General features: G+C 47.7%; 1 protein-coding gene across 2 annotated transcripts in view; it reads right to left on the bottom strand.

Moving 5' to 3' along the window:
• The window catches only part of POLR3A (RNA polymerase III subunit A), a 317,895-nt gene that overhangs the window by 172,258 nt on the left and 120,115 nt on the right, over positions 1–25,522 (bottom strand). For both annotated transcript variants that reach the window (XM_075349070.1, XM_075349071.1), the window contains exons 12-14: positions 22,736–22,805; positions 4,008–4,135; positions 3,783–3,921 (exon numbers count right to left, since the gene is read on the bottom strand). In XM_075349070.1, the coding sequence (XP_075205185.1) occupies positions 3,783–3,921; positions 4,008–4,135; positions 22,736–22,805 (337 nt within the window). The remainder of the gene's footprint in view (positions 1–3,782; positions 3,922–4,007; positions 4,136–22,735; positions 22,806–25,522) is intronic.

Raw genomic sequence — 25,522 nt, 5'->3', positions numbered from 1 at the left:
CCAGCATCTGCTTTCCAGTCCTTTAACCACAAGGCTCTGCGCAAAACTACCGAATTGGCGGACGCCATTGAGGTGCGACTGGTAGATTCTAGGACCGCATTGATAGCGTAAGACGCAAACGCCGACATCTGCGTGGTAAGATGCGCCACTTGCGGCACTGCTGGATGTATGATAGCATCCACTTTTGCTAAGCCAGCTGAAATAGCCTGGAGTGCCCATACGGCTGCGAATGCCGGAGCAAACGACGCGCCGATAGCTTCATAGACAGATTTTAACCAAAGGTCCATCTGTCTGTCATTGGCATCTTTAAGTGAAGCGCCATCCTCCACTGCAACTATGGACCTAGCTGCGAGTTTGGAAATCGGGGGGTCTACCTTTGGACACTGTGTCCAGCGCTTGACCACCTCAGGGGGGAAAGGGAAACGCGTATCTTTAGATCGTTTAGAGAAACGCCTTTCTGGGTGAGCGTCGTGCTTCTGGATTGATTCTCTGAAGTCAGAGTGATCCAAGAAAGCACTCAATTTACGCTTGGGATAAAGGAAACGAAACTTCTCCTGCTCTGCCGCTGCCTCTTCTGCTGAAGGGGCTGGGGGAGAAATATCCAACAGCCTATTGATGGCTGAGATAAGGTCGTTTACCATGGCATCCCCATCAGGGGTATCCAGGTTGAGAGGGGTTCCAGGAATGGATTCCTGATCACTCTCATCAGACACATCACAGGGAGACTGATTGCGCTGAGACCCTGAGCAGTGTGATGACGTCGAGGGTCTTTCCCAGCGAGCTCGCTTAGGGTGGCTGGGGCTATCATCTGAGTCATAATCCTCGGCCTGTGAAGCCGGGGACCCCCCTGTGGGCTGGATTAATTCCAAGTGAGGGGGACCTGAGGACAGAGGCCTCGCCGTGCCCAAAGACTGAGCCCCATGCATAGATTGCAAGGTTTCAAGGATTTTTGCCATAGACAGAGACATATCAGCAAAAACTGCAAAGTCTGTCCCTGTCACCGGGGCAGAACTTACAAGCGTCTCAGCCTGGGTCACTACCTCTCCTGACTCCGGCTGGCGAAGCAGCACCGGGTCGGAGCATTGCACACAATGGGAGCCTGCTGGTAGATCAGCCCCACATGCAGCACACGCAGTACACACAGCCCTGGCCTTGGCAGCCTTGCGTTTTGAGGATGGCATGTTGCTGCTTCCACAGAGTGATCTGGGAGAGCAGCCAGAAGCGACCTCACAGTGCAAGAAAAAACAATATCTATATATCTGTACACAGTACACCGATACACCGTGAGGCACTAGAGGGACCAGCACAGAAAAATCGCTTACCGCCCGCTTAAAAAGCGGGTGTGTGGTCGCCAGATAGCCCCTAGTCCAGGTCTCCCAGAGCCTTGCGTCCTTCCTCCAGCCAGACTGCATGTAATGGCTGCCGGCGTCCTGAGAGGAAGGGGGGCGGGCCCTGGGCGTTCCTGGCTAAGAGCGGGAAGCCTGCTTCCCTCTGTGCCTAGTGTGAGGGCTGGAGCATGTAAATCAGGCTCCAGCCCTCGTCGCTGCTAGCGAACAGCGTCTCTCCCCTACCCTGAATGACAGGGTGGGGGCGGGAACGAATCGGAGCTGCCGGCGTCCTAGGCCCAAAAAGCCGGGGACTCAATTTATAACCGCCGCCGCCGTAAAAGCGCGGACGGCGGATCCCCGGCGCACCACAAGTCACAGCAGCGCCGCCCGGTCCAGAGGGGGTCGGCGCTGCGTTCCCATACACAAAAAATCCCCCAGTAATCTGTAGGGACACTAACTCCAACGTTGCGGTCCCCGGCGCACTACAACACCCAGCCAGCCCGGAGTGTGTCTGTGCCTGCCGGGGACACAGAGTACCTGTATGATGCAGGGCCTGTCCCTGATCGTACTCCTGCTCCGAATCCATCAGGTTCTAATGGGTCTGTGGATGGAGCCCGGCGTCAGAGCTGAGAGGCCGGCAGGATCCCACTTCCACAGAGCCCTACCAGGGGATGTGGAAGGAAAACAGCATGTCAGGCTCCAGCCCTGTACCAGCAATAGGTACCTCAACCTTACAACACCATCCAGGGGTGAGAAGGGAGCATGCTGGGGACACTATATGTGTCCTCTTTTCTTCCATCCGAAATAGTCAGCAGCTACTGCTGACTAAAATCTGTGGAGCTATGCATGGAATGTCTGACCTCCTTCGCACACAAAGCTAAAACTGGAGAACCCGTGATATCACGGGGGGGGTATAGCCAGAGGGGGAGGGGCCTTGCACTTTTGATGTAGTGCTTTGTGTGGCCTCCAGAGGGCAGTAGCTATACCCCAATCGTCTGGGTCTCCCAATAGAGCGCTGAAGAAATATGTACATAAGTAAATAAAACTCTGAGATGGAAAGTTACAAGCTTTGAAAACTAACAAAGAAAAAAATCATAAAAGATAAATAAAATTAGAACTAAGCGCCCAATGTAAAGAGAAAAGCTATCACAAATCCTATTTATTCCTACTATGATACATTTTTTGTGCAAAGATATTGATAATTATGACGTATTGGGAGCTGCACACACCTCTCACCACACTGTCTCAGTTGTGACTACTCTTACAAGTTGCCACGTAGCTCTATATGAGTCGAATTGTACTCAGATAAGTCTTATTACAGAAATCAGTGCAATTGTGCTTCTATGGCAGGTAAGTTGAGGAGGAAAAACTTGACGTGATAGAAAAAAAACTGACTACATTTTTGGAATCAGCATGCCAATTTTAGTATAAATCAGCTCAAAAACCTAACTCAACAGAAATTTTTTCAAATTGTTCCCCCGGTGCTAGTGTTGTATGTTTCACTCTGAAACGCAGCAGCATTTCAGAGTCAGACGTACATGGCTGAAATCACAGAGTGCCTGATAAATGCCTGGAGATAGGGCGGCATTTATCATCGGTCAGGTTCCCTTATAAAAACAATGTGGGGAAACTTTGGGGGGGAATTTTTTTGTACTTAAAATGTATGTGTTTTAGGCTATGTGTCCATGGGAGCTCGCACCTGCGGATATATCCGCAGGTACGGCGCAGGTTTCCCCGCAGCTGCTCGCCGGAATACGCAGCTATTTTTGGCTGCGGTAGTACAGCGAAATAGCTGCGGAAAACCTGCAGACATTCCTGCTGAGGTCCCGGCCCCATAGTGGAGGGCCGGGGTTTCCGCAGGTAATTCCGCAGAAAGAATCGACATGCAATTACGTGTGGCTGCGGGTCATCCGCAGCCGCACGTATCCGCAGCATGGACACAGCACTCCCCATGTCCCATAGGATAACATGGGGAGTGTCTGTGCATGCTGGAACCTGCGGATTTATATGGAGAATGCAGATTTTCCGCAGATAAATCCGCAGGTTTAATCTCCCGTGGACACATAGCCTTAAGCTAAGGCCAGAGTCACACTTGCGAGTGCCTCACGTGAGTCTCACATCGCATTACCCGGCACTGCCTGACACTCTCCGGACAGGAGTGTCTCAGCTGCATAGAGATACATGCAACAGACCCACCCCTGTCAAGAGAGTGTGCGGCCATGCCGGGTGATGCAATGTGAGACGCATGCGAGGCACTCGTAAGTGTGACTCTGTCCTAAAAGTAATTTTTATAATTGGTTGGATTTCTTTAAAGGTTTGCACCATTTATCTTTCACTGTATTGTATTTTTTACTGTATTGACTTTGGAAGAAGGGGAAGAAAGTCTAAAGTGCAAAAACTAAAATGATCTGTTGTGAGTTGAGTCTAAAGTGTTAAGACCAGCACAAAACTTACAAGAATCGTTATGGCACAGGTCTTCTCCTTTTCCACAATACTGTTTTCCCTTAGTACGCAGGTTGGCACGGACAGGGTTGTCCACACTTGGTTGAAGGATAATGCTGAATATCTGCTTTCCAGTCCACAAAGTTACAGGCTATGGGTGTGAAAAAGGAAGGACTGGATTAGCTACATATCAGAAACCTACAATAACTATTCAAGGGACTGATTCTGGACAAATACCTTCAAGATTACTGGATGGGGCAGACGGACTTTTATCTTCTCATCTTTACCGACTAAGATGGATGCAATAATTTGACAAGCTTTGGAACGGTCAAAAAATGTGTCCTTGAGCGTGAGGAGATAGGCAGCTGGTAAAGGTAGACATTATTAAAACCATATTATTCTACTTCCTATACAAAGCACATTAAAAACAGTAGATAAAAAGATACAGATATTGGAGACATAGCCCTGTATAGAATTGTTCAAGCATAATATAAGGAGGGGTAACAATTCATTAAAGGGAAAAAAAAATTGTGATTTTTTTTTTTTATTTATAATGTAATCTTCATCCCATTGACTTGCTGAATATTGTTATTTTTCTATATCTCTCGGTCATGCAAAGAAAATAGCCAGCTGTTTTGTCAAACTACAGTCCTGCTCATCGTTATTGGCACCCATGAAGTTTAAATACATGAGGTGGAAGATCTCCTGAAAAAAATGAATGAAGTGAAACCGATTTTTTGTATAAAGCACTTGTGTTAAAGGGAACCTGTCAGGTGCAATATGCACCCAGAAAAACGAGCGGTCCTGGGTGCATATTGCTAATCTCTGCCTATAACTGTCCCTGTATACACTAGCATAGATTAAGGGATCTTTAGAAAAAGTATTTCTAAAGATCTTTTATCGTATGCTAATGAACGCAGGGACTAGTCTCAAGGGTGTTGCTTCCCCCTTGCTAGTCGGCTCCATTAGCATGTTAGTATGCCCCTGTGGGTATTCTAACATGCTAATGAATGCGCAGTGTCACAGGATGATCTTGCTCACCTCTCCCCTGCAAACGCCGCCCAATGCTGGATTTTGGCTCAGTGCGCATGATCCCGGAGTTTCGGTCATGCCCCCTATGAAGCCGGGTGTACATGTCCCAGCTTCAAACCGAAGTAGGGCGCATGACCAAAAGTGCGGGATAAACTCACAGACCTGAGCTACAGCATTGTGTTGGGGCAGACTGCAATGTGAGATTTTCACACATTGCACTTGTGTTAGTTATACACCAGTGTGACTCTAGCCTAACATTGCAGGTAAACAAACCAGAGACTTTAAAAAAAGAGGCATTGCTGAATTTTCTGTTTTAACTCTTAGGATTACGCCGGAGCTGTGTGTTGGTGGGGGGGGGGGGGGGTGGGTGTTAATAAAGTAATAAAGTGGTGAAAGGGGAGGCTTTTTTGTGTTTTATTTAAAATAAAGGATTTTTCGGTGTGTGTTTATTCACTTTACTTACAGGTTAATCATGAAAGCTGTCTCAGACGCTGCCATGATTAAAGCCTGGACTTATTACCCTGATTGCCACCGCATCACGGCAACAGGAAGAGCCGGGGACTGTCATTCTGTGTAGCTCTAGGGCCAAGCGCTCTGCGGGCTGGTATTCTATATGTCTGTGTGTGAGTGTGATGTGTGTGTATTCTATGTCTGTGTCTGATATGTGTGTGTTTACTATATGTCTGTGTCTGTGATCTGTGTGTGTTTACTCTGCTCCGCTTCCTCTTCCTGTCATAATGACATCACTTCCCTGCAAACCGCAGGCAGTGATGAACATTATGTCTCGAAACCGCGAAATACCGCAGGGAATATCGCAGGAAAACGCAATGAACCACACAGAATTTGCTACCTGCGTTATTCCCTGCGGGATTTCACAATTCCATTCCTCAAATGACGTGCGGAAAAGAAGTGACATGCAATTGTTTTTGCTGCAGGAATCCCGCAGCACAACATGCAGCTGTCAAAATCCGCATAGTGCGCACAGAATTTTTTTTCCCATAGAATTTGCTGGTGAATCACTGCAGAGATGTTATGAACATAACATGCAGCGAAATATGCAGCAAAACGGCAGGAAATCCGTGGCAAAAACCGGTAAGTGCGCACAGGGCCTTAACCCTTTAGTGACGGAGCTAATTTTCACCTTAATGACCAGACCAAATTTTGCAATTCTGACCAGTGTCACTTCATGAGGTTATAACTCTGGAACGCTTCAACGGATCCCGGTGATTCTGAGATTGTTTTTTCGTCACATATTGGACTTCATGTTAGTACCAAATTTAGGACAATATTTTTTGCGTTTATTTATGAAAAAAATTGAATATTGGCAAACATTTTGAAAATTTAGCAATTTTCAACTTTTGAATTTTTATATCGTTAAACCAGAGATTTCTGTGACACAAAATAGTTAATAAATAACATTTCCCACTTGTCTACTTTACATCAGCACAATTTTGGAAACAAAATTTTTTTTGTTAGGAAGTTAGAGGGGTTCAAAGTTTATCAGCGATTTCTCATTTTTACATCAAAATTTACAAAACCATTTTTTTAGGGACCACATCACATTTGAAGTGACTTCAATAGGCCTAGATGACAGAAAATACCCAAAAGTGACACCATTCTAAAAACTGCACCCCCCAAAGTACTCAAAACCACATTCAAGAAGTTTATTAACCCTTCAGGTGCTTCACATGAACAAAAGCAATGTGGAATGAAAAAAAGCAAAAATTAAATTTTACCTAAAAATGTTGCTCTAACCCAAATTTATTCACTTTTAGAAGAAATAGCACAACAAAATGGACCCCAAAACTTGTTCCCCACTTTCTTATGAGTGCGCCGATACCCCACATGTGGTCAGAAACCTCTGTTTGGACAAATGAGAGGGCTCGGAACAGAAGGAGCAATATTTGAATTTTGGAAAGCAAATTTGGCTGAAATAGATTGAGGGCACCATGTTGCATTTACAGGTCCGCTAAGGTACCTAAACAGAAGAAACCCCTCACAAGTGACACCATTTTGGAAACTAGACCCCTCAAGGCTTCTATCTAGGGGTATAGTGAGCATTTTAGATCCACAGGTACTTCACAGATTTTGTTAACGTTACGTTGTCATATTGAAAATTTTAATTTTCTCAAAAATGTTGCTTTAGCATCAATTTTCTCACTTTTTCAAGAGGTAATTCCAAAAATTTGACCTCAAAGTTTGTTAACCACTTTTTTATGAGCGTGGTGATACCTCACATGTGGTCTAAAACCTTTGTTTGGACAAATGGGAGGGCTTGGAACGAAAGGAGCAATATTTGAATTTTGGAAAGGAAATTTGGCTGAAAAAGATTGCGGGCACCATGTTGCATTTGGAGGACCCCTAAGGTACCTTAACAGCAGAAACCCCGCACAAGTGACCCTATTTTGGAAACTAGGCCCCTCAAGGAATTTATCTAGATGTTTGGTGAGTACCCTGAACCCCCAGGTGCTTCACAGAATTTTATAACGTTGAGCCATGAAAAAAAAAAAAAACAATTTTACCACAAAATTGTTATTTCAACCAGGTAGCTTTTTTTTTTTTTACAAGAGTAAAAGGAAAAAATTCAGCATAACATTTATTGTGCAATTTCTCCTGAGTTTGGCGATACCTTATATGTGGTGGAAATCAACTGTTTGGGCGCATGGCAGGGCTCGGAAGGGAAGGAGTGCCATTTGACTGCAAAATTGGCTGGAATCAATAGCGGACGCCAGGTTGCATTTGGAGAGCCCCTGAGGTGCCTAAACAGTGGCGGTCCCCCACAAGTGACTCCATTCTGGAAACAAGACACCTCAAGGCTTTTATCTAGGTGTATAGTGAGCAGTTTGAATCCACGAATACTTCACAGAATTTGATAAGCTTAGGTTGCCATATTGAAAATTTTCATTTTTTTCACAAAAATGTTGCTTCAGCATCAAATTTCTCACTTTTTCAAGAAACAACAAACCGTGGACCCAACAGGTTGTTATCCAATGTCTTATGAGCACAGGGATACCCCACATGTGGCCAAAAACCTCTGTTTGGATAAATGGGAGGGCTTGGAATGGAAGGAGCACCATTTGAATTCTGGAAAAGGTGAAATAAATTGCGGGCACCATGTCACATTTGCAGGGCCCCTTGGGTACCTATACATTAGAAACCCCCCACAAGTGACCCCATTTTGGAAACTGGATTTTATTCAGGAGTATAGTAAGCATTTTGAATCCACAGGTACTTCACAAAAATGTTGCTGTAGCAACAAATGTCTCACTTTTAGGCTATGTGGCCATGATCCAGCGACACGGCGTCTAGTACACAGTGTCAGCCTCCTGCAGAGATGTGAGTGTTGTCCACGGGAGAACGCAGCTGCCCATGCCCACGATTTGGGTTCAGGCTGCTGTGGAGCTCTATGCTACCTGTAGAGAACACTCATCTCCGCAGCATAAATTGACATGCTGAGGCTCGGGAAGCTGCGCCACAGGTCAGTTTATGCTGCGGAGAAAAGAAGCACATTGGGCAAGCACATTGGGCATGGGATTTCTAAAAATCCTTCTACTGCACAACGCAGCACTATGGACACAGGGACACACTATGGACACACTCTGCGCCCAAAACGCTGCAAATCCCGATTATGGGCGCACAGCCTAAAATGCTACAATGGATGAATGGATAGATGTCAAACATATATAACGTCCCACCCCCTGCATATTCTAAGCTGGCGCCCTTTAGTGCCTTTCATGTGGCACTAAAGGGTGCCTAGCCTTGTATTTAGCCCCCCAAAAAATTAATAATTAAAATAAACGACGTGGGGTCCCCCCTATTTTTGATAGCCAGCTAGGGTAAAGCAGACAGCTGCAGCCTGCAAACCACAGCTGACAGCTTCACCTTGTCTGGTGATCAATTTGGAGGGCTCCCCAGGCGTTTTTTTTAAAAAAAAAAACGTGGGGTCCCCCCCCAAATTAGATCACCAGCCAAGGTGAAGCGGACAGCTGGGGTCTGGTATTCTCAGGGTGGGAAGAGCCATGGTTATTGGACTCTTCCCAGCCTAAAAATAGCAGGCCGCAGCCGCCCCAGAAGTGGTGCATCCATTAGATGCGCCAATCCTGGCGCTTCGCCCCAGCTCATCCCGCGCCCTGGTGCGGTGGCAGACGGGGTAATATATGGGGTTGATACCAGCTGTAATGTCACCTGGCATCAAGCCCTGGGGTTAGTGATGTCACGGCATCTGAACAGATACCCGACATCACTAACCCAGTAAGTAATAGAAAAAAATAAAGACAAAAAAAAAATGTATTTGAAAAAAAACTCCCCGAAACATTCCTCTTTCCCCAATTTATTGAAAATAAAGAAATTCCGGTCGATGTAATCCATTTTGGAGGTCCCACGCCGACTCTGGATCTTCTAGAATATGGAGGGCACGTTCAGGAAACGTATCCCCCATTTTCTGGAAGAGCAAGCTCTCCATGAGCAGTGTGGGTGCAGTAATCTGAGAATTACTGCACTCACACTGCCCCGGTCCAACTTAGGGCAGAGTGACCTGCAGTAACCTCATTCCAGAATATGAGGGGCACGCTCACAGAACGTACCCCTTATTTTCTGGAACAGCAGTCTCTCCATGTGAGGACCACACTCCTCACATGGAGAGACTGCTGATTACTGCACTCACTCTCCCCCGGTCCACAGTGGAGCAGCCTGTGCAGCAGCGACGTCAGCGTCCCAGGGATCCAGCTGACAGCCGCTGTCTGCGCATGCGCCGCCAGCATTGAAGAAGGAGGCGGCGTGATCGCGGGACGGATCACCAAACAGGTAACGTATGACCGGGGGCTGGGGAGGGTGACGGGGGGTGACCTATCGGGACCTGGGGACACCTTTCTGTCGCATGTGATGTGTCACATGCGGCAGAAAGAGCAGAATGAATGCGGCCGCGCGCCGCCATCTTCCAGGAGGGGGCTCCGGTGACCAGAGGGCTCCGGTGGACCGGAGGAGGGGTCAGGGGGAGGACATTTCCCTCCGATCTGAAATGTTTGATCATTTCAGATCGGAGGGAAATGAATGCAGAGTCGGCGCCGGCGGCAGTTTTCTGTGCGCTTCGGCGCCATTTTGAGTGCTCCGGAGGGGGGGTAGGGGTGGTGGGGGGACTCTCCGGTACCGGGGGCTTTGGGGGCACTAGGGGTTTAGATTTCTTTCTCATCTGACATGTTTGATCATGTCAGATGAAAAAGAAATCAGTTTTACCGGCCATTTCTTTTTTTTTTCATGTGTTCGTCGGTATACAGTGTATACCGCCGATCACATGATCGGGGTCCAAAAAAAACACCCCGATTCATAATCTGGGGGGTCTCAGCTACCCCCGGTAGCTGAAACCCCCGAGATTTTCGGTCGCTGGGGGGCGCTACAGGGTTTTTTCGGGCCACCGCTTTAAAGCGGCGGAACAGAATAAGTACCGTTTTGCCGCCGCTTTAAGTCGTACGGCCGTCGTTATGAGGTTAATGTGTTCATCCACTTTTGAGGAGTCGTGCTGACCTATAGTAATGTTCATCCTTCTCATCAATAGAAATCTAGCATTCTGCACATATTTCTGTCTGGATTTATGGTAGATTATGAAGATTACTTGTGTTTTCATCTTTGTTTTCCATGTTCGATGATGCATTTACACCTGCAGGGGCTCCCCCCTCCATCTTTTGCACTTCCGAATTCATGTTCACATTCATGTTCACATCCGCCTCTGCTGATAAGGCACCCTTCACAAAAGGGAATTTGTTAGCAGGATTTCACCTCTAAACTATTTATGTGTGCAAGAACTCTGAAAAAGTACAGCAATACCTCCTCCTCCATGACTGATGGCTCCCCTACCTCACGTTACACAGCATAGAGGTCATCAGGCAAGCAGTAGTAGGCGGTGATGGACAGGAAATAGAGCTGGAGTGACAGAGGCTTTAGATCTACCATATCTCTTAAGCCTCATTTGAATAACAATTAAAAACCTAATTTCTGGGGGCGTGTCCTGGCTATGGAGGAGTGAGGACGTGTTTGTCTCAGCTCCTGCCACCAGACTACATTACTGACAATTAAACCAGCTCAAGAGCCTGGAAGAAAAGGATATGCAGCGCAGAAGAAGGGAGAGCTCCCAGGGGCCCAGCAGAGGAGCGTCACGGACAGAGGAGAAGGGAATCAGAGGCTTTCTTACCGGGCCAAAGCAGAGGACAGCACCGCAGACATCTTCCAAGATGGAGAGGCAGGGGAAGCCCCAGCAGCAGCAGAGACAGAGGGAGGAAACCACCCGGGCAGAGGAGGAGAGGCAGCTGATAACCCCAGACGGCCAGCATGCAGGGTCTCAGGTACAGAGCAGCCCTGGAGCAGGGAGCATGGGTACAACCCCCACCATTGCTGATTGCAGACCTGCAGTGGGGAGGCCTCAGGAGGGGGGAGAGGTGTCCTTACCCCTGTCACAGAAGGAGGACAATAATAAATCTCAAGCAGAGGCTGTTAATGCTGCAAATGGGGAACAGGGACCTGCTAGTGGAAATCTATCTTCAGTGAGAGACAGCCTGAGTCAAAGTGTGTATGATATGGAAATGCAAGCAGAATTAGAGCCTGCCACAAGTACAATAAGATCACATGAACCAGGAGTGCTGACAGAACTTAATGAAATCCGGGCACACATCTCTTCTATGCCCACCAGAGAAGATATGGAGACATATATAGCAAGGCTGGAACAGGCATACCGCACAGAGCTGTCAGCCCTGAGGGGGAAGGTGGAAAGAGTGGACACTCAGAACCAAATACAGGGTGCTAAAATACAGAATATAGAAGACACCACTCAGGCACAAGGGGCCGTTTGGGATCAACACACCCGCCAAATACAATATATGGTGGAAGCAATGGACGATGCTGAAAACAGGGGCCGGAAAAAAGAGAATTTTGTTTACTTACCGTAAATTCTTTTTCTTATAGTTCCGACATGGGAGACCCAGACCATGGGTGTATAGCTTCTGTTTCCGGAGGACACACAAAGTACTACACTAAAAGTGTAGCTCCTCCCTCCGAGCATATACACACCCCGGATGACAAATCCAACCAGTTTAGTGCAAAAGCTGAAGGAGGACATCCACCCATAAGTAGAGATAGAGTAAAACCCGGAATAGCCGGAACCTGTCTACAACAACAGCCGGTGAAAAACACACGGAACAAGAAACTGCCAACAGGCAACAGGGAGGGTGCTGGGTCTCCCATGTCAGAACTATAAGAAAAAGAATTTACGGTAAGTAAACAAAATTCTCTTTTTCTTCATCGTTCCTTATGGGAGACCCAGACCATGGGACGTCTCAAAGCAGTCCATGGGTGGGAAATAAACAGAAAACTGAGAAGTAGGCGAAACCTAACTTCACAAATGGGCGACAGCCGCCTGAAGGATGCGTCTGCCCAAGCTCGCATCTGCCGAAGCATGAGCATGCACTTGGTAGTGCTTCGAAAAGGTGTGCAGACTAGACCAAGTGGCAGCCTGACAGACTTGCTGGGCCGTAGCCTGGTGCCTGAAAGCCCAGGAGGCACCGACAGCTCTGGTCGAGTGCGCCTTAATCCCTGGCGGTGGAGGCACCTGAGAACATTGGTAGGCATCGGATATGGCCGACCTAATCCAACGAGCTAGGGTCGGTTTAGAAGCCGAGAGACCCTTGCGCTGACCTGTGGTCAGCACAAAAAGAGGTGCACCGCCTAAGGGTAGCGGTGCGTGACACATAGATCCGGAGCGCCCGCACCAAATCTAAAGTATGCAACGCTTTCTCAAAGCGGTGCACAGGGGCCGGACAAAGGGAAGGCAATGAAATGTCCTGGTTAAGGTGGAAAGGAGACACCACCTTAGGGAGAAAGTCCGGAGTCGGACGGAGAACCACCTTGTCTTGGTGAAAAACCAAAAAGGGTGACTCCGAAGAGAGCGCAGCCAAATCAGAGACTCTCCTGAGAGACGTTATGGCCACCAGAAAGACCACCTTCTGAGAGAGACGAAACAAAGAAACCTCCCTAAGAGGCTCAAAGGGGGGTTTCTGTAAGGCCGTGAGGACCAGATTGAGGTCCCAGGGATCCAGAGGCCGCCGATAAGGCGGAATGATGTGAGATGCGCCCTGCATGAAGGTGCGCACCTGGGCCAGTCGGGCGATACGCCGCTGGAACAACACTGACAGAGCCGAGACCTGTCCCTTGAGGGAATTGAGGGACAGTCCTAGCTGCAGACCGGACTGTAGAAAGGACAGGATGGTCGGCAAGGAAAACGGCCAGGGTGCATGGCCAAAAGAGCGGCACCAGGACAGGAAAATTCTCCAAGTCCTGTGGTAAATCCTGGCCGAGGAAGACTTCCGAGCCTGAGTCATAGTGGAGATGACCTCGGAAGGAATGCCTGAAGCCGACAGGATCCAGGACTCAAGAGCCACGCCGTCAATCTGAGAGCCACAGAATTCTGGCGGAAAAATGGACCTTGAGAGAGAAGGTCTGGGCGGTCCGGGAGATGCCACGGCACCTCTACGGACAGACGGAGCAGGTCTGGGTACCAAGCTCGCCTGGGCCAGTCTGGAGCAATGATTATGACTCGACGGCCCTCCATTCTGATCTTGCGCAGGACTCTGGGCAAGAGAGCTAGAGGGGGAAACACGTAGGCCAGACGGAACTGGGACCAATCCTGAACCAGCGCGTCCGCCGCTAAGGCCTGAGGATCGTGGGAGCGAGCCACGTAAACCGGGACCTTGTTGTTGTGCCGGGATGCCATTAGATCCACTTCCGGAGTTCCCCACTTGCGGCAGATTGACCGGAACACTGCCGGATGCAGGGCCCACTCGCCGCTGTCCATGGTTTGACGGCTGAGATAATCTGCCTCCCAGTTTTCTACGCCTGGGATGTGGACTGCGGATATGGTGGACTTGGAGTCCTCCGTCCACTGAAGGATACGTTGAACTTCCAACATTGCTAGGCGGCTGCGAGTCCCCCCCTGGTGATTGATGTAGGCAACTGCTGTCGCGTTGTCTGACTGGACTCGAATGTGCTTGCCCGCCAACAGGTGGTGAAAGGCTACGAGAGCTAGGAGCACAGCTCTGATTTCCAGCACATTGATCGAGAGGGCTGATTCGGACGGAGTCCAAATGCCCTGTGCTCGGTGGTGGAGAAACACTGCTCCCCAGCCGGATAGACTGGCGTCCGTGGTGAGAATCACCCAGGACGGGGCCAGAAAGGAGCGTCCCTGGGACAGAGAGAGGGGCCGAAGCCACCACTGAAGAGAGCTCCTGGTCTGTGGCGACAGAGCCACTAGCCTGTGCAAGGAAGAGGTCCGCTTGTCCCAACAGCGGAGAATGTCCAGCTGCAGGGGACGCAGATGGAACTGGGCAAAGGGAACCGCTTCCATTGACGCCACCATCTGACCCAGCACCTGCATGAGGTGCCTGATGGAATGACGGCGGGGCCTCAGCAGAGAGCGCACCGCCAGATGAAGGGACTGCTGTTTGACTAAGGGCAGCTTCACAAGTGCCGGCAGAGTCTCGAATTGCATCCCTAGGTACGTAAGTTCTTGGGTCGGGGTCAGAGTGGACTTGGGCAGATTGACAAGCCACCCGACTTGAACAAGCGTGGCGAGAGTGAGCGAGACACTCCGCTGACAGTCTGCACTGGATGAGGCCTTGACTAGAAGGTCGTCCAGGTAAGGGATTACTGCCAACCCCTGGAGATGCAGAACCGCAACCACTGCTGCCATCACCTTGGTGAATACACGGGGGGCCGTGGCTAACCCGAAGGGGAGAGCCACGAATTGGAAATGTTCCTCTCCGATTGCAAAACGTAGCCAACGCTGGTGTGAAACTGCAATTGGCACATGCAGATAGGCATCTCTGATGTCGATGGATGCCAGGAAATCTCCTTGGGTCATTGAGGCAATGACCGATCGCAGAGATTCCATGCGAAAGTGCCGCACCTGAACATGCTTGTTGAAAAGCTTGAGATCCAGGATGGGTCGGAAGGAACCGTCCTTCTTGGGGACTAGGAAGAGGTTTGAGTAGAAACCTCTGAACCGTTCCCGGGCGGGAACCGGAACAATTACTCCGTTGGCCTGCAAGGATGCCACGGCCTGTGAGAAGGCGGCGGCTTTGGAGCAGGGGGGAGTGGACAGAAAAAATCTGTTTGGCGGGCTGGAAGAAAATTCTATCCTGTAGCCGTGGGAGATGATATTCCGCACCCACTGATCGGAGACGTGTTGAAACCACACGTCGCCAAAGTGGGAGAGCCTGCCACCGACCAAGGACGTTGCTGGCGCAGGCAGATAGTCAAGAGGAGGCTGCCTTAGTGGCAGCAGCTCCTCCGTTCTTCTGAGGACGCGGCTTCGCGCGCCAGCTGGGTTTTCGATCCTTGGCTGAGTTAGTGGACGAGGCTAAGGGCTTAGAGGATGACCAGTTAGAGGAACGAAAGGAACGAAACCTCGACTGGTTCCTGCCCTGGACAGGTTTCCTGGTTTTAGTTTGTGGCAAGGAAGTACTCTTCCCGCCAGTAGCTTCCTTAATAATTTCATCCAGCTGTTCCCCGAACAGCCTGGACCCAGCAAAGGGGAGTCCAGCAAGGTACTTCTTGGAAGAAGCGTCCGCTTTCCATTCTCGAAGCCACAAGATCCTGCGGATCGCGAGTGAATTAGCGGAAGCCACCGCCGTGCGGTGAGAAGCCTCCAGAATGGCAGACATGGCATAGGATGAAAAAGCCGAAGCCTGTGAAGTTAAGGCAACCATTTCAGGTATAGAGTCCCTGGCGAGGGAATGTATCTCCGCCAGAGAAGCAGAGACTGCCTTAAGAGCCCACACTGCTGCAAAGGACGGGGAGAACGAGGCCCCTGCCGCCTCATATACAGACTTGGCCAGAAGGTCAACCTGGCGGTCAGTGGGATCCTTAAGTGAGGTGCCATCGGCCACAGATACAACTGTCCGGGCTGAGATCCTAGACACCGGAGGATCCACCTTTGGTGACTGAGCCCACTCCTTGACCACCTCTGGTGGAAAGGGAAAACGGTCATCAGAACTACGCTTTGGGAAGCGTTTGTCAGGACAGGCCCTGGGCTTGGTCACAGTGGCCTGAAAACTGGAGTGGTTAAAAAACATACTCCTAGCTCTCTTAGGAGAGGTAAACTGGTGTATTTCTACCAGAGAGGCTTGTTCCTCTGACACTGGAGGATTGAGGTTCAGTGCGGAGTTAATGGACGCAATCAAGTCACTAACATCCGCATCACCCTCAGATAGATCAATGGGATACATAGAGGTAGCGTCCGAGCCCACTGTAAAGACATCCTCCTCGCCCTGCACTTCAGCTCGTGAATCAGAGCCGTGGGACGAGGAGGGAGAAGAGTCCCTGCTTCTCCGTTTAGGAGGACGGGGTCCGGGAACAGATAAAAACTCCTCTGTGAGCTCTGCAGAGCGAGTCGGAGCAGCAGAGGCGCCCTGAGAAGGGGGCTGATGCATGGTCAGCAGAGTCCGGGACAGCTGTCCCATGGAGTCGGCAAAGGACTGTGAGATAGCCTTAGAAAACGATGCTACCCAAGCCGGGGGTTCAGCCACCGGGGCCGGAGCAGCCGAAGAGACCCCTGGGGAGGCTCCAGGCTGAGGGACCACCATGTTAGAGCAGGCATCACAATGTGGATATGTGCTCGGCTCAGGCAGAATGAGCTTACATGCAGTGCATATAGAGTAAAGCCTTGCAGCCTTGCTCCTAGTGAGAGACATGCTGCTGAGGTGGAGGCTCTGCAGTAGCTTACGAGACGCAGGGCCAGGTCCCTGGGGGGGGGGGTGAGCGCTCCGTCCGACAGGATCCTAAAGGGCTGCGGATGGAGACCGGTCTCCTGCAAAGCAGGGAGAACCGTGATGGCTCCCACTTCAAGCCAGAGCCTCAGGGGATGGTGAAGGAGCGCGGCATGTGAAGGCTCCAGCCTTGAACAATCAACCTTAACAGCACCGCCGACACAGTGGGGTGAGAAGGGACATGCCGGGAGTCCAGATTGGACCCGCTTTTCTTCCAAATCTTTGAAATCAAAAATCAAAATTCAGAGAATGCGTGTGTGTGTGTGACCTCCTGAACACAAAGCATTGAACTGGTTGGATTTGTCATCCGGGGGGTGTATATGCTCGGAGGGAGGAGCTACACTTTTAGTGTAGTACTTTGTGTGTCCTCCGGAGGCAGAAGCTATACACCCATGGTCTGGGTCTCCCATAAGGAACGATGAAGAAAAACAATTTAAGGGTCCGGGGTTTAACAGAGTCTGTTGAACCTAAGGATCTCCAGAGAGCCCTCCAAATGATGTTTAATGAGATCCTGGGTGAACCATCAAGCCAACCCCTGGAGCTAGACACAGTGCATAGAGCGCTTGGCCCTAGAGCTACACAGAATGACAGACCTCGAGATGTGATTTGCAGGGTACACCGTTAAGTCCTTAAAAAGGACATCCTGTTTAAGCTGCGCAGTGGAGTTTCACCAGCATACGAGGGGAGCCAAGTCCAGATTCTGCAGGACTTATCCCGTTTCACTTTACAAAGAAGGAGAGCACTGAAACCTCTCCTGCACATGCTCCGTTCGTATGAGTTTAAATACAGCTGGGGATTTCACTTACGCCTGCAGGTCCGACACGCGGGAAGAATGCATGTTCTTAGGAACCCGACTGATATGCCATCATTTGCTGCAGCCCTGGACATTCCATTGGTGCCTATAGAGGAATGGCCGGTGTTTCCAATGGGGGGGATGGGGTGCTGCCCCAGATGGTGATCGGATGCATGGCCCTCGAAGAGGAAGACCAGTCTGATGTTTAAGGAGTTATTGGTTTATAAACAAAAATTCATTGTTTCTCAATAGAATGTACCTCCCAGTTTTGCCATAATTTTTTTGCCAGGGGGATTAAGTCTTACCGAATATGAGGGAGGGGGGTTCCCTCCCGCCTTCCTGGAAGAGGGGGCGGGGGGGGCACCCCTTGACGGTGTATAACACAATATTCTCTCTAGACCTTGTGTCCTCACATTATATAGGGCGCTGGCTGACAAACTAAGTTGAATAATTGCTTATTGTTAGTCCGGGGCAGGGGGCTCCTTTGTAGAAAGTTCCCTCCCTGATTGGGATAACACGCCATAAAAGGAGTGGCGTAGTCTCACCATCCCTAAGTTAGACAGTTTGGTATTCTCTTATACCTATACAGTTACTTTTAGTCTTTTTAGACCCGACGTTAGGGTCTTGTTGTGACCTTGCAGGCGGGAGGCACTCTGACCTCCTTGCCTTTGGTTTCTACTGCTTTGTTGGTAGTTTCTTTTGTATTCTCGACCTTCTTACCTCTTCTCTTTTATTTCCTCTTCTCTTTCCCTGCTCTTCCTATCCTACTTGCCTGCACATCTCTCTCTCTCCCTAATCCCCAAACCTATCCCTAGAGTCCCCACCGTTCCTCCGCATTGGAATAACGCAGATTAATTGGGGTTCACTAAATGTGAGGGGACTTAATGTCCCACAAAAATGCTCCCAGATATTTTTTGACATGCACAAAAAAAGAGTCCATATACTATTGATCCAAGAAACACATTTTAAAACGGGCCACCTCCCCATCTTTAGAGACAGATATTACACTAACTGGGTCCACAGTTCCAACCCAGAGTCAAAATCCAAGGGAGTGTCCATAGGCATCCATAAGTCCCTAGTGCACACAGTTCTAGATACACGGGTGGACACGGAGGGAAGATTTATATTCCTGAAAATTAATGTTAACTCATCCATTTTCACCATTGTCAATTGGTATCTACCGAATAGAGATCCGGCGACGACCTGCTCCTCTCTCCTGTCATCACTGGATGAATTCGCAGAAGGGACCGTGATCGTGGGCGGTGATTTAAACTTCACTTTGGACCCTAATGTAGACACGTCGGGACATAACTTTCTCTCAATAAGGAAACTAACGAAGGTTAAACGTTGTATACAGGAACTCAGATTAGTGGATGCATGGAGATCACTACACCCAGTAGACCGTGACTACACATATTTTTCCTCGGCTCACTCTTCGTACAGCCGCATAGACCTATTCCTTGTAAGTCAGAAGGCCCTGACATGGCAGATACAGGCCTCTATAGGCAGTATCTCTTGGTCAGATCATGCCCCCATATTTTTGAGCCTCACTATCCCGGATGGGCCTGTGAGGCCGTGGTCTTGGCGGTTGAATGATAGTCTGCTGAGGGACCAGGGATGCTTGAAAGACCTGCAGAACACAATAGATGAATTCTTGGAGATACACTCAGGAGACACTACTACCCTACTTGTTCAATGGGAGACACTCAAGTGTGTGTTGAGAGGGATTCTGATCAAACATGGGGCTAGGATTAAGAGGGAGAAAGCTTAAACCATTCTGTCTCTACTTCAGAATATGTCAGACCTAGAGAAGATCCATAAGCAGACATTATCCCCGGTGGCACTGACAGAGCTAGTTAAAAACAGAGAGGAACTTAAATCCATTCTGGACCGACAATACGAGCGCCACAGGAAGAGACTAAAAAGATTTATGTATGAATATGCGGACAAATGTGGCAGACCACTAGCTAGGTAATTACATCCGAGGTGGGACCCCAGTCACATCCCTACGATCAAAAAAATCGGACGGCCTTTTGACTCAAAACCCAATCCACATAGCGGAGCAGTTTCAAAAATATTATAGTGGCCTTTACGACATAAGGGGCAAATTTGGGGATATGCCACAAGAAGCTTTGGAGACTAAAATAAATTATTACATACTTAAAACAGCCCTGCCGACTAGACCCAATACTGAGGTTGAAAACCTAGAAGCAGACTTTACAGAGACAGAAGTGGCATCTATTATCAGGGATTCTCCCTCAGGCAAAATCCCAGGTCCGGACGGGTTTACCCCTAAGTTCTATAAAATTTTTCAGACTCAGTTATCCCCGTTCATGACCAAAGAATTTAACTCCATATCTGAAAACTCCCAGTGGGTAGCACAGTCTCTTGAAGCACACATATGTGTTATGCCCAAACCGGGAAAGGACCACTTGCTGGTTACAAATTACAGACCCATCTCACTGATTAATTTAGATTTGAAATTTTTCTCTAAAGCACTTGCCAACAGACTTGCCCCGTCCCTGCCTGGGATAATACATACGGACCAGGTGGGATTCGTAAAAGGCCGGGAGGCACGGGACAACACCAACAAATTGTTCCTCCTGATGGCTCGGTCGAAGGCTCAGTCTCTCCCCATGTGTTTACTTTCAGTGGACGCGGAGAAGGCCTTCGACCGGGTCAGTTGGAGCTTTATGATGGTAGCCTTGAGACAGGTGGGTTTGGGTCAGAAATTTTTGGGTAGAATTGAGTCTCTGTATACGAGACCCTCAGCAAAAGTCAGGACAAATGGGTTTCTATCATCAACCTTTCTGGTCCACAATGGAACGAGACAGTGATGTCCACTGTCGCCCCTCTTATACGTCATAGTCATGGAGCACCTTGCGGTCGCCCTGAGAAACAACACAAGCATCCACGGGATAGAGGCGGTAGGGGGGGGGGGGACCGTAAGCTGGCTCTATTTGCGGATGACCTTCTCATGTTCATTTCCCAACCACACATATCCTTCCCATCCTTGCTCAAGGAGTTCGAAGAGTTTGGCAACTTAAGCAACTTCAAAGTAAATTTTTCCAAATCAGAGGCCATGAACGTGACTTTATTGGCAGAGGACCTTGCGAGAGTATCACAAAACTTCCCTTTTAAGTGGCAACCGTCAGTTTTAAAATATCTGGGAGTTATGGTACCTAGGGATCCAGCAAAAATTGTACATCACAATTTTTTCCCCTTATTAGAAAGGACAATCAGGGACTTAAAGAAACATGACAAAAAGAGATTGACGTGGTTTGGGCGTATAAACGCGATAAAAATGGATGTGTTACCGGGGTTCCTGTTCCTGACAATACCCATACAGCTACTGCTAAGTTACTTCCCCAAGATCCGGACAGCCTTGTCTGGGTTTGTCTGGGGGAACAGGAGACCCCGAACAGGAATTAAAACTCTGACCAGACACAAAAGTGACGGGGGGGCGGGGCTCCCAAATTTTCAGTTATATTACAAGGCAGCTATCCTAACGAGATTACTGGACTGGCATTTTCATGGTAATTCGAAACAATGGGTGGTGATTGAACAGGATATGCTGGGAACTCCCTTACATTTACTTCCATGGTTAGAGAAAGAAAGTAGGATCCAGATAGCGAAAGGAATGGAGTTTACGCGTACAGCGATGGGGACATGGGATGGAGAGATAAAAAAGGGATCTCTCTCTCAGGAGCAGGGCCCACTTACCCCCGTATTCGGTAATAAGTTCCCCCCGGGACTCCACTCCCATAGATTCGGGGGATTTACTCGGGCGGATGATACTCGTTTTTGTCACGTGCTCCAGGGACATACCCTACCAACTTATACTTCCATGCAGGCCACAGGGAAAGAGATTTCCTGGATGGAATATATGCAGTTGAAATCTTTCCTCTTGTACCAGGACAGGGAGAGAAGGATGAGGACACCCCCTACTACTTTTGAGAAAGTATTTTTACAGCGGTCATCACCTGGACATGGCATCTCACTCATTTATAAAATGCTGAACCAGAGAAATAGGGTGGATAAACTTCACTTTGTCTGTAGGTGGGGAGAGGAACTGGGAGAGGATATTCCAGAGGACGATTGGAGCAGAGCGTACCTGTGGACCCACAAGCCTTCCTTGGCGTGCGCCGCTCAAGAGAAAAGTTATAAAATTCTCTCAAGGTGGTACCATTACCCGACTAAATTACATGCTATATTTCCCTCTGTGTCTGATGTGTGCTGGAGGTGTGGCACAGACACAGGTACAATGCTACACATATGGTGGAGCTGTACTAAGCTGCAACCCTTTTGGGACTCAGTGTTCTACCTGTACAAAAAGATGAGCGGAGGTGAAAAAGAAAAGTCCCCCCAGGTTGCCCTTCTTTCTATGCTCCCAGGAGCTTATAAAACACAAAAAAAGGACTTGTTGTGATTTTGCCTGGCGGCTGCCCGTATGATTATCCCACGATTTTGGAAACAGACTAGATGCCCTACGGTGCTGGATTGGTTGGAGGAGATGACAAACCTCCAGAGAATGGAGGAGCTGACAGCAGAACTAAATGGGAACACAGAAAAATTTACTACAGTTTGGAGACCATGGATTATGTTCATGGAGTCCCCAGAGTTTGTGGAGAGTTTGGCGAGCTTTTTGAACTGAGAAACGGTGGGGAGTCTCATTTCCCCCCCCCCTTTTTTCTTTTCTTGCTTTCCCCCCTTCTCTCTAATTTCCTCTTCTTTATGCTTGTATCTTTCCTCTTCTTTCTTTCTTTTCTGAACATTAATCTGCATTTTTCTATTTTCATTTTTTATATGAAAAGATTTATCAATAATTCATAAGACAATAGACATACAAGGAGAATGAGTATATTAGGATACGGGAAGTCAAAAGAAGTGGGAATTCTGACCTATAATTTATAAGTGGTTGTATGGTAATAGCACAAAGATAATTTGAAGAATTCCAAGAAATCTAGTAATGTAACAATTTCTGGATGTTATCCCGGCATTGAGAAAAAGATGTTTAATGTATTGCAATTGCACAAATGATATGTTTGTATGTTGACAAAAGTTTCCTCAATAAAACAGATATGAAATAAAAACCTAATTTCTCAGTAATGCATGAATGGACTGGCCATGTAAGGGTTTTGCTGGGGAGGGACTTGTGGTTAAGATAGCTACACGCACTATAAATAGTTTGTGGGGGTGTAATCCTCCTGACAGATTCCCTTTAAGAACCACAACATATGGCAGCTAATACTTCATATGACTTATCACAATCACCTGGTATCACTGGATACAAGTCATACTGTTCAGATATTATTCTAAAAGAGCACACCTACCAGTTAGAAAGTCCTGAATAGCAGCAATCAATGGCTCCCCATTACGTGGTGTGACCAGGTTAGCTTTAGTCTGAAAAAGATTTTCAAAATAAATATTCTGTATGCAAAAAAATATAACCCCTCCATCACCAGGACAGAGGGCTCGCAGGGCAAGTTGTAGATTGAATGGCATAATTTACTTCACTATACAATGTACTGAAAAACGGGGAAAAGAAACCCAAGTGTGATAAAATGGTGATAAAAAAATACAATTCTGACATTTTTTGGGTTTTCATTTTATGGCATTCATTATGCAGTAAAAATGATCTGACAGCAGGATTTCTCAGGTTAGTATGAGTATAGCAATACCAAAACCTTATCTTATTTATTTTTAAAGGGAAGGTGTCGTGCCCAAAATAAAATTTTCAATAACTGAGAAAATGTAAAGTATTAATGTTTTAATGTTTTGTTTAAATATTATTTGTTTTTAATTGAGCAAAAATATAAAAAAAATTAAAAAGTTTGATATTTTCCACTCTTAAACACTAGGGGGAGCAGCTGCTGAAATCCTACAGAAATCCCACTGTAGAAAAAGCTTGGATTACAGCTGCAGTAAAGTGGGCAGAATCTGCTCTCCTGTGTGTGATATCACCGCTCCCCCTCCTAATCTGGGTGTTTCCAATAGATAAGAGAGAATGCAGTGTAGGGACACAGTGCCATTTTGTTGGTGACCACAAATGTCTAAAGTGTCACCAAGGACAGCTGCATAGTGCTCCCCACATAACGCTCTGCACGCCCTGGTCCAGCAATGCTCTGCCGCATGCACGCACACATGCAATGTTCTGCCACATGCACGCCCGCAATGCTCTGCCACACAGACGAACGCAGTGTGGTGTGTGTGTGTGTGTGTACATATATACTGTGTGTGTGACCGAGCACCCAGCATGAGGGCAGCGGAGCCAGCATGTGTATATGCTATATACCATGTACTATGTGTATATACTATATACCATGTACTGTGTGTGTATATACTATATACTGTGTGTATATACTATATACCGTATAAACACTGTGTATATTCTGTGTGTGTAACCGAGCAGCATGAGGGAGGCGGAGCTGGCGTGTGTATATACTATATGCCATGTGTACAGTGTGTGTATATACTGTGTGACCGAGCAACATGAGGGAGGCGGAGCCAGCGTGTGTATATAATATATACCGTGTACTGAGTGTATATACTATATACAGTGTGTATATACTGTGTGTATATACAGCATGAGAGGGGTGGAGCCAGTGTGTGTATATACTATATACAATGTACTGTGTACATATATTATATGCTGTGTGTATACTATATACTGTGTGTATATACTGTGTGTACACTGTGTATATACTGTATGTGTGACCAAACAGAGTGAGAGGCGCGGAGCCAGCATGTGAATATATTACAGTGCTGGCCAAAAGTATTGGCACCCCTGCAATTCTGTCAGATAATACTCAGTTTCTTCTTGAAAATGATTGCAATCACAAATTCTTTGGTATTATCATCTTCATTTAATTTGTCTTCAATGAAAAGAAAAAAAAAAATTGTCATAAAGCCAAATTGGATCTAATTCCACACCAAACATAAAAAGGGGGTGGACAAAAATATTGGCACGGTTTGAAAAATCATGTGCTTCTCCAGTTTGTGGAATTAACAGCACCTGTAACTTACCTGTGGCACCTAACAGGTGTTGGCAATAACTAAATCACACTTGCAGCCAGTTGACATGGATTAAAGTTGACTCAACCTCTGACCTGTGTCCTTGTGTGTACCACAATGAGAAAAGAGAAAAGAAAGAAGACCACAGAACTGTCTGAGGACTTGAGAATCCAAATTGTGAGGAAGCATGAGCAATCTGAAAACTACAAATCCATCTCCAAAGACCTGAAAGTTCCTGTGTCTACGGTGCGCAGTGTCATCAAGAAGTTTAAAGCCCATGGCACTGTGGCTAACCTCCCTAGATGTGGAAGGAAAAGAAAAATTGACGAGAGATTTCCATGCCAGATTGTGCGGATGGTGGATAAAGAACCTCGACTAACATCCAAACAAGTTCAAACTGCCCTGCAGTCCAAGGGTACAACAGTGTCAACCCGTACTATCCATCAGCGTCTGAATGAAAAGGGACTGTATGGTAGGATACCCAGGAAGACCCCACTTCTTACCCCGAGACATAAAAAAGCAAGGCTGGAGTTTGCCAAAACTTACCTGAGAAAGCCCAAAACGTTTTGGAAGAATGTTCTCTGGTCAGATGAGACAAAAGTAGAGCTTTTTGGGAAAAGCCATCAACAGAGTTTATAGGACAAAAAAAAGAGGCATTCAAAGAAAATAATACGGTCCTTACAGTCAAACATGGCGGAGGTTCCCTGATGTTTTGGGGTTGCTTTGCTGCCTCTGGCACTGGACTGCTTGACCGTGTGCATGGCATTATGAAGTCTGAAGACTACCAACAAATTTTGCAGCATAATGTAGGGTGCAGTGTGAGAAAGATGGGTCTTCCTCAGAGGTCATGGGTCTTCCAGCAGGACAATGACCCAAAACACACTTCAAAATGCACTAGAAAATGGTTCGATAGAAAGCACTGGAGACTACTAAAGTGGCCAGCAATGGGTCCAGACCTGAATCCCATAGAACACCTGTGGAGAGATCTCAAAATGGCAGTTTGGAGAAGGCACCCTTCACATCTCAGAGACCTGGAGCAGTTTGCCAAAGAAGAATGGTCTAAAATTCCTGCAGAGCATTGTAAGAAACTCACTGATGGTTACCGG

This window comes from Anomaloglossus baeobatrachus, chromosome 5, assembly GCF_048569485.1.
Source record: "Anomaloglossus baeobatrachus isolate aAnoBae1 chromosome 5, aAnoBae1.hap1, whole genome shotgun sequence".
Lineage (NCBI taxonomy): Eukaryota > Metazoa > Chordata > Amphibia > Anura > Aromobatidae > Anomaloglossus > Anomaloglossus baeobatrachus.
This window is presented reverse-complemented; position numbering and strand designations above follow the sequence as displayed.